Source organism: Chionomys nivalis, chromosome 23 (assembly GCF_950005125.1).
Source record: "Chionomys nivalis chromosome 23, mChiNiv1.1, whole genome shotgun sequence".
In the NCBI taxonomy this organism is placed as follows: domain Eukaryota; kingdom Metazoa; phylum Chordata; class Mammalia; order Rodentia; family Cricetidae; genus Chionomys; species Chionomys nivalis.
This window is the reverse complement of record NC_080108.1, coordinates 29,462,940-29,475,008: the sequence shown is the minus strand read 5'-3', so window position 1 is coordinate 29,475,008 and position 12,069 is coordinate 29,462,940. Positions and strand designations below refer to the sequence as shown.

Genomic DNA, 12,069 nt, shown 5'->3' with positions numbered 1-12,069 from the left:
TAACTATTAGAAAAATAGTTGAAGGGGCTGGAGAGATGGCTCAGAGGTTAAGAGCATTGCCTGCTCTTCCAAAGGTCCTGAGTTCAATTCCCAGCAACCACATGGTGGCTCACAACCATCTGATGCCCTCTTCTGGCCAGCAGGCATACACACAGACAGAATATTGTATACATAATAAATAAATAAATATTTAAAAAAAAAAAAAAGAAAAACAGTTGAAATTAGGTTTCTTCTTGCACCTATCAGCAGAAAGTGTGTCTTCCCTTAGACACCCTCAGGCACAGTGGACATAAAAAGCACACGGTCCTCCTGCTCAGTACAACAAAGCCCCTCTTAAAAGAGGATAACTGTTTGGATACACTCTAAAGAGGATAACTGTTTGGATACACTCTAAAGAGGATAACTGTTTGGATACACTCTAAAAGGTCTACATTTTATTCTACCAGCAAGAATAGACTATACTCCTTGAGCACAACATATATCAAAGACTCAGCCTGTCGGAGCAAAGTGGTCTTGAAGTATGTGCTCTTTTTCTTATACAAAGCTCCCACACCTGCCCTCTAAGATCCCACTAAGATGTCCACCAGAAATTCAATAGCTTACCCTCACTTCTCAGCCTGACATTCCTTATAGGGAGCTCTGATTAATAAAAAGAATGTCAGTGGGCCAAAATCTATCCCATGTCCTTTAGATGCCAACAATCCTGACTCTGTCTACTCCCCATCCCTGTGAAATCTCCAGCCCTGTGCTGGACACAGGGAGGAACCCCAACACCACTGCCCATGTTGTCCTAAGATTCCCCCTCCAGTGTCAGTGGGATTGACAACCATCCCTCAAGGTCAGGCAGGGAGAGAAAACCACGTGCACATGGCTGTTTGTTTGTTTGTTTTTTAAAATATGTCCTAAGTACTTAGAACTGGCTGGCATGTAGGAGACACTCAAAGACCATTTGCTGAATGAAATAAAATTTATATCCACAGTCCCAGAATAAAGATGTTGTGAGTAAAAGACACTGTCCGCAGACTGCTACACAGTACCTTTCCCTGGGATATTAAGATCCCTCGGAGAGTGTCAAACCCAACTGAAGGCCCGAGTCCAGTTTCATCCAGAGAGCCCTCTAGGTCAAACATGGGGATGCAGGGACAGAAGAGCTCTGAGATGTGGTGCAGCAGCAGCAGCCGGTTCCTGAGGGCAATGATGGGGATCTCCTGCAAATGGTTGTACTCCATGGGCACCTGAAACACCAATGTGTTGCTGAGTCCACGTGGAAAAACACGGAAAGCCAAAACAGTCTTATGATTTCTGACATTTGTCTGTAAAACTTCTCATGTTCTTTCTAGATAGTTTGATTATTTGAGGCAAATAGTGTAAATACCAAAAAAATATTTAAAATATTAGTTTACAGAAATAGTATTTACCAATAAATACACAGAACACATACACTATCAGTTATTTTATGTAGTTTACTGGCTGGTTGGTATCAGCATTAAGACCCTTTTCCTCTACCCCGTTTTTTCAGTTCTGTTGGGGACTGAACCCAGGGCCTCGTGCATGCCAAACAAGCAAGCATTCTATCACTGAGCTATGCTACCAGCCCAATATTACAGTTATTAATATCATTGTTTTGTGGCATTAAGAACTGACTGTCATAGTGAACACCTCTACAAACACATAACTCAAGAACGAGTCATGCTGTTGGACCTGCATGACGGCTAACTGTCACAGTGTGCTCCCATTTGGCACAGCTATCCAGAGAGCACTGACCTGTGCAGGGAGCTTGCCGGCGCTGGCTGGCTTGCTGGTTGACCAGGCAAGGGTGTGTGCAGAACCACAGGCCACACGGTTGACCTTCTTACCCTGAAGGGCAGCTACCAATCGAGGTCTCTGAATAGCATTAGTTGTTCCATCTCCTAGCTGCCCCTCATCATTGTCACCCCATGTGTAAACTTCACCTAAAGGAAGCAAATGCAAAGAACTTAATAAGGAAAACAATGGGCTGGGCGGTGGTGGCGTACACCTTTAATCCTAGCACTCCGGAGGCAGAGGCAGGCGGATCTCTGTGAGTTCGAGGCCAGCCTGGTCTACAAGAGCCAGTTCCAGGACAGGAACCAAAAGCTACAGAGAAACCCTGTCTCAAAAATTAAAAAAAAAAAAAAAAAAAAAGGGAAACAATGAATCCACACAGCCCCAGTGTCCCCACCACACTGCAGACCTGACTGTCTGAGTGCATAGCCCAGTGTCTCCATCACACTGCAGACCTTTCTGCCCTTCTGTGTTTTCTCTAAGCATCAGCTAGAAGTCACCGCACACTAATCACACATCCAGAGGAAAGCATACTTCCCGGGACTCTCCAGCACCTGCTAGCTAACGCCCCTTCTCTGGTCTGGTCCATTAGTGCTGGACCAAGTAAGCAATAGTATCATTTCTCCATCAGAACAAAGAACATGAAACATCAAGAAATATTCCTAAAAACCTATCCAGCTCCTGAATGCTAAACAGAGGAAGAAAAGCCCGTTTCTAAGATGAACAAAATCCATGTTCTTCATAACCCTGGCATAAGTTCCATCAGTCACAACACTGACCATACTGTTTGGCCCAAACTGGATGCAAACAGTACAGCACTACCATAGAAACAGTTTACGGGCAAGGTCATGTGCTGAGCAGAGCGGATGTGAAACACCACATGCAGTCTCCTCAGGGTGGGTCAAGTAGGACTGCTGTGTGATCAAGAGCAATATGCCCATGTCTGGCTCCTTCCTGCACAAGAATTCAGCTCTAACGCCACAGGGTGAGTACCTAAGCAGCACTTCTAAGAAGATGCCTCTGCAAAGATGCACACGGGTACGGAAGGTACTGAGTTTGAGAAAAGGAGGCCCGGAGGATCTACCTATGTGGCTGTGTGACAACCTATTACAAAACAAGAGCTCACAGAAGGCAGGACAAAAACTACCCCAAGATGCTGGTCACACAGTGACGAGTGAATAAATTATTGTATGGGAGATACATGGACCCAGATTCATCTCCAAGAAAGAAGCGATCATACATGTGTGATGTGGGGTACCCTCTGTATGCTGTGATTAAACTATTGTATGGGAGATACACGGACCCAGATTCATCTCTAAGAGAGAAGGGGTCATACATGTGTGATGTGGGGTTCCCCTCTGTATGCTGTGAATATCGTTGTTAACAAAGAAGCTGTTTTGGGCCTGAGATAGGGCACAACAGAGCTAGGTGGGGAAAACTAAACTGAATGCTTCTCCTGCTTGAGACACTGGTTAGACTCATCCCGGTAAGCCACAGTCATGTGGCAATACAGATTATTAGAAATGGGTTGAATCAAGATGTGAGAGTTAGCCAATAAGAGGCTAACTCAATTTCCGTGTGATTATTTTGGGGGGTTAAGCTAGCCGGGAGGCCAGGAGCTGGGCAGCCGGGACGAAAAGCAGGCCCGCATCCTCCTACTACAGTGGACAACAGTCACCGAGCACAGTCTTAAGCTCCAGACCCCAGAGGAAAGAACATGTCACACAGACCACATTATATGAACAGTGCAGGCTCAGTGAGCCCCACTCATCATTTGGAGGAGGAAACTGACTGGATAGAGTTCCCAGATGCCAGGAGCTGACACGGCATGCTTGTCTAAGGACAGCCTCTCAGGACTTTCTGCATAGCCACACAACTCGACATGTTCATGAGTGCTACACTAGGCACTAAGACAATAGGACCAACCCTACCCTCAGTCTCTGAACTACTGTAGTGATGGTTCATTTCTATTTTAATAAATAAGGCTTGCCTGAAGATCAGAGAGTAAAACAGCCCCACTGGCCAGCCTTACAGACCAGGCAGTGGTAACACACACCTTTAATCCCAGAAGTTGCACTAGTTGTCATAGAAACTGGGAGATAGTGGTGCATGCTTTTAGTCCCAGCACTAGAGGGGAATATAAGATGGGAAGAGACAGCTCTCAGACACAGTCTCATTCTGAGATTCCTGGAGGCAGGATCGCCATTTCGGACTGAGGTAGAGGTGAGCCAGTGGGAGGCTGGCTTTTCTGACTTTCAGATCGAACCCCAATTTCTCTCTCCGAGTTTTTATTAACTGTGTTACAAATCATGTTAGGCCAGTGGTTCTCAACCTTTCTAACACTAAGACCCTTTCATACAGCTAGCTCCTGCAGTATAAATTACCTCCTCACTACTTCAGAACTCGTTTTGCTACTGTTATGAATCACAGTGTAAACATCTGATATGCAGATCCTGGGAAAGGGTTGTCTGACCCCCCAGTCACCAGCCCCAGGCTGACAACGGCTGCTGTAGACAATCCTAGAATTACAGGCCTCAGTTTTGTGACGTCAGGCTTGTACCTACCATCTTCCGTGCAACACACACAGTGCAGGGAGCCGGTGGCGATAGCAATGACTTTCTTCCCCTGCAGCCCCTGGACTTGCCGAGGTCTCCGAACATGGTCATCAGAGCCATGGCCCAGCCGGTGGTAATCACCTTTGCCCCTGCACAAAAAGAGAGCATGGAACTTACTGGACTATGGTCATCTGCACTCCACCCTACCACCTTCATGCTATAAGCTGTACACGCCAGCGTCCGGATCACAGTCTGGCACAGAATCAACAAGAAGGTAGTCAAAGCAGTTTTAACGGTTTTAGGAGCTGGAAAGATGGCTCATCTATCAAGAGAACTTGCTGTTCTTCCAGAAGACCCAGGTTCAATTCTTAGCACCGACACGGTAGCTCACTGTCATCTCTAATTCCAGTTCCAAAAAATATGATGCCCTCTTCTGGCTTCCGTGGGTGCCATGCAGTACACAGACAAAATACCCAAATGAAATTAAATTCTTTAAGCTATGAGTTTAGTGAGGTTGCACAAACAGAATCTGACATACCATGTATAAACAGCTCCAGATTTGGTAAGAGCCACAGAAAACTGAGATCCACATTCCACTTTAACTACTCCAAGGCCAGTGAGAGAATCAATCTAGAAAGGAAAAGAATCAATCAGACAGGTTCTGTCATGGTCACTGTTGAGTGCTGCAATCAGCGAAATGTAACTAAATCTATTAGAAACTCTGAAAATCCACAACCAGGTAACACACACACACACACACACGTTTTTTAGACAGAGTTTTTCTGTGTGTAGCCCTGGTTGTCCTGGAACTCTGTTGACCAGGCTGGCCTTGAGCTGGCAGAGATCCGCCTCCCGAGTGCTGGTTTTAAAAGTGCGTGCCACCGCCCATCATGCAGAATATTTAATATAACATTAAAATTAACATCCAATACAACCAAAGTAATTGCGGAAAGGAAACAGAAACATGTGAGAAGGCCCAGTAATACCCAGGACATGTCACCAGGGGAAGTGGACTGGCAAGAAGGTATCAATCTCTAATAAGCTCTGTGCTGTCCTCATCTGCTGCACGTACTGTCAAACTCCAAGACCCACAAGGAAGCAACCCCAGACAGTAGGGGTCCTGTCGTCTGTCCAGGCCAGCATAATTAACGTGCCCAGTTAGTGATTCTGCGACCTGTTCTGGTCCCATGTGCACACAGTGTCTCCATCCTGTGCCCAGAAACCCTGCTGCCTCACTTATTGGTCATCACCCCACAGACTCTGCTCCTTGTGATCTCAGCGAACATCTTCCTACTTAATATCCTGTACTTCACTTTTAAACTGACTAAAGCTCACTCTCTTCATCGGTCTCTCTGGACCTGCTGCCCTGCCACAGCGCCAGCACTAACACACTCCTCCAGATTTGCCCATGCCCAGCGTCCTGCACTTGGATGCAACATAGTCAAAGGCAAACCATTGTCTAGCACACATCTCGAGCAACTATAATGAGGTTCCAGCGCCTATCTGTACAGATGACAGGCAAGCGTCATCTCAGTGTGGGTAAGGGAATGCACAACTGGAGTACTGCGATTACTTCATATACTGCTATGCAGCAAATGTCTCGCTGTGAATTTTCATTTTTAAAATTTAAACTAACTTAGACTGAAAAAGTCATTCTGAAATCAACAGCAGATGTACTGGGAAGCACAATTCCAAAACTAAAGTTATGTGGTTGAGCCCAGGACTTCCCTCATATAAGGGCGGCTGATACAGAGCCCAGGACGCCTGTGTCCCAGAGCCTCTCTGCTCCTCATCTGCAAGGGAGGGCACTGAGCACACACACCCTAACTGTACACCACCACCACATTTACACACTGGGCACACACACCAGCTCCAGTCTATATCCTACATGAGATGATGCGGCCCTATTGACACTGTAAACTGAGAGTGGAAGCAGGGTTAGCTCTACACCCCCAAACCAATCTACAAACTAAGTAAAACTACAGGCTCTCTGGAGCCCTGTGGACTCCACACCTTTCCCGAGTGGACACAAACGCACCTAAGGGATCCAAATGTCCCGGTCCCTCACTCCCCTTGACTCCACGGTACTCCAGCAATGAACAGGACGCTCCTGAGAAGCACACCGAAGGGAAAGCAAGAGGAGATCTGGGTGGCACAGACAGAAAATACCTTCATGGGCACTTTGCAGCCGTCACTGCCTCCTCTGCCCAGCTTGCCGTAGTCTCCATCTCCCCAGGACCAGACAGTATCGTCATCAGTCAGGCAGAGCGTCTGGGCATCACCGCTGCCACAGGCAATGTCTATGACACGGTGGCCCTGCAGCGCTTCCACCTTCAGGAGAAAGGGGTGCAGAGTTCAGCTGAGAGCATACAACGGAGATCACTGGGGAAAAGCTCAGTAACAGTGTTACCACTTTACAACATTCAAGATCTCACAAAGACAAATTTGATAATTCTTTAAGAGAGAAGGGCATTCCTCTATTTAACAAGATACATCTGAACTGTAGGTGGCAGGCATGCACCAGCATGACGGGTGCTTATTCATAAGCAATAGATATGTACCAAGACAGCTTGCTTCCGTAAACAAGAAACCACGCTTCTCAATGGTGAGCCTATAACCATTGACCTGAAAACACAAAACTGCCCCAGCCCACTGCAGCACTATAGCACCAGCAAATGCTTGAGCCTGGACCTGGCTTTCAAACCCAGGACCTTCTCACCAGTTTGGGCTTCAGCTGGTCCTCACTGTCACTGTGCCCCAGGCGCCCGTATCGCCCTTTGCCCCATGTGTAGAGGTCCCCAGCTGCCGTGACACAGGCACTGTGGGCTCCGCCAGCAGCGACATCAACCACTTCGATTCCTCGCAGGGACTCAATGACACGAGGGCGGTCACACGGACTGCAAAAGATAAATATGGCTGAAATGTCTATGCCTACATATTTAAATTTTAAACACTTTTGTTTGCACTTAAAAAATTTCAACTTTTCTGGTTGCTACTTATTTCTTCAATGTGTACCTCTAACTATTCCTTCTCAGTCAAGTGATTATTACATAAATCAAGAAGAACCATCTAGAACTAAAATCACAATTTCCTGATTTCCTATCTTCCTTTACACAAAGTAGCAGAATGCCAGAAAGTAGGGCATTCACAACTTTGCACCAGGCCCATGAGCCAGAAAATGCTTTGTGTGTGGGTAGGTGGTAGGAGTGGGTTACCTGGCCCTACTCATTCTGCTCAAAATGCTGTATGACTACTGTGTTCTTTTTATACTGACTCACTTTCTTGAGTTGCTCCAACCTAAGAATTCTGGCATAAATGCCACCTGATCATATAGTATTATTCTTTTTGCATACTGTTGGATGTGATTTCTTAAGAGATTAAGAATTTTTATAATGTATGTAGATGTAAGATACTGATTTGTATTTTCCTAATAATGTCTGAGTCTAGCTTTAATAATCTTTAAGAAAATAAATGAGTTAACGTATAAGACTATAGCTTGGTGGTTGAGAATCTGTCCAGCATCCTAAAGGCCCCAAACAACAACATCAACACAAGTTAGTGGTGCACATCTATAATGTCAGAGGCTAGCGGGAAGAACACAGGCTTGAGGCCACCCTGGGTTAAACAGCAAAATTAAAAAAAAGGGGGGGGGGAGAATTCTCCTTTCTCTTCAGTGTTCTGAAAAAGTAGGTCACAATATAATATTTTATATAAGTTTTAATAAATAAAGCTTGCCTAAAGATCAGAAGGGCAAAGCTAAGCTACTACAGGTCAGGCAGTAGTGGCACACACATCTCAAGATTTGAGAGAGGCAGAAGGATCTCTGTGAGTTCTGGGCTACACAAGATCACCACAGAAACAAATCCAGGTTGTGATGCCTCACACCTTTAATCCTGGTACTAGGGAGTTATGCGCCTTTAATCCTGGCACTAGAGGGAATATAAAATGAGAGGGGAAAGAGGCTTAGGCTGTTTCGTCTGCAGTCACCTAGCCTTGGCAGAGGTAAGACTTCTTTAATGGCTTGACTGCTTTGCTTTTCTGGTTTTTGGGTTGAACCCCAATACCTGTGTCTGGGTTTTTATTATTTGTGTGACATGACATAATATCAGAAACCATGGGTCATTTGGTTTAGGAGATGTATTTTTAGGAAATTAATATTCTGAGTCTGTGGATTGCTGGCTTTTTTGTTTGTTTAAGTATGTTCAATTCTTTAAATAGTCATATTTATGTTGCCATAAAGTTGTTCATTAAACTGCATTTTCTGCTTTGTTTAAGACAGTCCTCAAAGGCCAAGATTCGCTGTGTAGATCACAGACAGGCCTGGACATAATCTGTGACCACTATCCTGCCTCTACACCCAAGTACCTTGATTGTAGGAAAGCATAATCACACTTGGTTGCTGTTTCAACGTTTTCTGTTTGCTTTTTGCTGTAGTGGTTGTTTTGTTTGTTTTAATTTCAAATATCTATTTTGTTTTTGTGGTTCCAAAGATTGAGCTCAGGCCCTGGGATAAGCTAAGAAGATGGGCAAATGCTTTAACCCCTACACGATGTTCCCTTCTCATTAGCGTTGAGGAAATTCAAGGTTAACAAAGCATTATGTAACCTATTTCTGGGGGTGTTTTCCACCCCTTTCTGTTTGTTCAACATATCCTTTATAGTTCGATTTGATCTTTCTATGACTGCTTGACCTGTAGGATTGTATGGTATACCTGTAACATGCTTGATATTGTAATAATCAAAAAACCGTTTCATTTTTCTAGAGACATAAGCAGGACCATTATCTGTCTTTATTTGTGTAGGTATACCCATAATAGCCATGACTTCTAATAAATGAGTGATAACTGAATCAGCTTTTTCTGAACTTAAAGCCGTTGCCCACTGAAAGCCTGAATACGTGTCAATGGTGTGATGAACATATTTTAATTTGCCAAATTCTGCAAAGTGGAACACATCCATCTGCCAGATTTCATTCCTTTGGGTGCCCTTTGGATTAGCCCCTGCAGGCAGTGGCGTTTGGTTATAGAAAGAGCAAGTAGGGCATTTCTTTACAATCTCCCTAGCTTGTTGCCATGTAATAGAAAACTCTTTCTTCAAACCTTTGCTATTAACATGATGTTTTTTATGAAATTCAGAGGCTTGTAGCACACTACCAATCAATAATTGATCAATTTCTGCATTACCTTGTGCTAGAGGACCTGGCAGACCCGTATGGGATCGGATGTGTGTTATGTGGCCCTGGGATAAGCTAAGAAGATGGGCAAATGCTTTAACCCCTACACTACATCCCCAGCCTTATCTTTTAATACCTGCAAACTATGTACAAAATCCCTTCGGCAGCAGCCAGGCAGTACTGGTGCACACCATTAGTCCCAGCACTTGGGAGGCAGAGGCAGGAGCGTCTCTGTGAGTTCCAAGCCAGTCTGGTCTACAGAGCTAGTTCCAAGACAGTCAGAGCTACACAGAGAAACCCTGTCTAGAAGAAAAAAAGAAAAGAAAGAAAACCCTTCGTCTCTTAAATTCCTCTGACCTGAAATGTCTTCTGACCACCAGTCTGGACAAAAGGTTTCCTGGTTGCATTTTCCTCCAAGAACCAGTTTGCCACCATCTCCTACCACAGCTAATCAACCCATCCCTAATGCTCTTCAAGATCCCACTTTGGTGCAGTCTTTTTCCCTCTTTGTGTTTCTCTTGTGGGATTAAGATGACTGCACCTATTTCATTTATGTACTCTAGCTCTAGATTCACCGGCCTTTTTTTCTATAACATCCATTCGGGCACTAATTCCATATAATTTATTTTTCCTTTCTGTGAATGTATTTTTAATCTTTAGAACTTTTTCATTTGGCCATTTAAATAATTTTTTGTTCTACTTAACAAACTTGAGCTTTTATGTGCTTACAACATGGTGTGTGATTAAAATAAACTCTATCACTGTGGCATTTCTGAATCAGTTTTGATTGTCTGTGTTTGTTCTCATGTGGGTTATATGGTTTTGTTCTTCTACGTACCTGCAATTTTTGAGTGGGTATATGACACTGAAAAGTTTACCTTGAAAAGGGTTTATTTTTATTCATAAAAATAATTGAGCTTTGATTTCTATTATTTATAAAAATGATTTCAGTTTTTAAGTTTTGGTGGAGGAACCGTAGCCAACAATAAATGATTCATTTTCCCCCTGCTAATGTACGATTACATATTTATTGTTATATATGAGTGTTTTGCTTGCAGGCAATTTTAGCATATACGTGCAGTGCCCACAGACTTCACAGCGTTCCCTGGAATCACAGTTACTGGTGGTTGTGTGCCTCCCAACAAGGGCGCTGGGAACCGAGCCCAAGCTAAAAGCGCTCTTAAGCCATCTCTCTGGCCCTTAGTTAGTACTGTCTGTACTCTAAACGCATATGAATGACAAGGTTTCTGGGAGCTCTGCAGTGTTGGTTCTTAGGCTGCACATCAGGCTGCCTCACTGGGTTCTCCAGTCTCTGGGGTCTCCTCGTACCGCTCTCGCCTGCTCTGTGCTACTCTGGGCCTCCTTCCATCTCCAGTTCTGTCACCAGCTGCCAGGGTCTCTCCTTCCCATTGTGGCATGGAAACATCTACAGATGATCTACTGGGGTAACTTTCTCAACTTGCCTTGCTTATTTTCTATTCTCAGGGAATTTTATATCGCTGCCTCCTATTCAGTGTGTTTGGGGCTGCTGTTTATTTTGCCTGGTGATTTTAGTTATTTCTAAGCTACATCTCCACTTCCACTTTGGGTAGTAGATGCAATAAGTTTTTCATAAACAACTGAGTCTGGTTCCTTCCCCATCACTTGTGCTATTTCTTCTATACTTATAATCTTGGAATCATGCAACAATATACACAATGCCCGATGTGATTCTGTGGACAGTAGCAAGGTGAAGGACAGAAAGATATTTATTAATTGTCAAATTTGTAAATACAAACCTCAAGACTTAATGCTTCCCTACCAGTACAGGAAGCAGACAGGTAAGCTCATGTAGAGAGACCTGTAGACCTGTTTCTGACAAATAAGTCATTAACACCATCTAATGTAAGCAGGTTATTCCAAGGGTTGCAAAAGGCAAAAATCAACACACGGTATCATCACGAAAACAAATCAAAGAAAACATACTGAAAATGATATTTTCACATTTACCTTCTGTTGCCATGCCCCAACTTCCCATCTTCTGCCTCACCCCACGAATAAACTTCTCCTTCTGAAGAGAGAGCAAGGCAGTGCTTTCCTCCCGAGTTCACAGCGACCTTCTTAATGAACACATGCTGGATGGACTCCAGCAATGTCGGCGTAGACACTGACTCTGTCCCTCCGACCCCCAGTCTGCCACCAGCACCGTAGCCAGTAGCATAGAGCTGAGATGAGAAAGCATAAATATTCCTGCATTTAGTAATCACCTCCAAAGAGTTAGCACTTTGTACATTTTTATACCAGAGAACATTTTAACTTAAAATTAAAAATTACGGAAAACTAAGATTTTATATATCGTTATGGTTTAGAGTATTCTCCAAATGTCTACGTATAAAAACAATGGACCCTAAGGTAGTACTACTGAGAGTTGATGGTGGGGATTTTAAATGAGGCCTCTTGGAAGGAAATCCTGTAGGTTACTGATGGTAAGTCCATAAAGGTATCATAATAACTGCAGGGCTGTGCTCCCTCCCCGCATCCAATGCTTTATCTCAATTTC

The 12,069-nt window shown here is 44.1% G+C and overlaps 1 protein-coding gene across 1 annotated transcript in view; it reads right to left on the bottom strand.

Annotated features, from left to right (window-relative positions):
• The window catches only part of Herc2 (HECT and RLD domain containing E3 ubiquitin protein ligase 2), a 165,121-nt gene that overhangs the window by 12,751 nt on the left and 140,301 nt on the right, over positions 1 to 12,069 (bottom strand). Inside the window, exons 79-85 of the mRNA XM_057756050.1 lie at positions 11,520 to 11,734; positions 7,078 to 7,255; positions 6,528 to 6,689; positions 4,897 to 4,988; positions 4,368 to 4,507; positions 1,765 to 1,952; positions 1,038 to 1,235 (exon numbers count right to left, since the gene is read on the bottom strand). Coding sequence (XP_057612033.1) covers positions 1,038 to 1,235; positions 1,765 to 1,952; positions 4,368 to 4,507; positions 4,897 to 4,988; positions 6,528 to 6,689; positions 7,078 to 7,255; positions 11,520 to 11,734 — 1,173 coding nt within the window. The remainder of the gene's footprint in view (positions 1 to 1,037; positions 1,236 to 1,764; positions 1,953 to 4,367; positions 4,508 to 4,896; positions 4,989 to 6,527; positions 6,690 to 7,077; positions 7,256 to 11,519; positions 11,735 to 12,069) is intronic.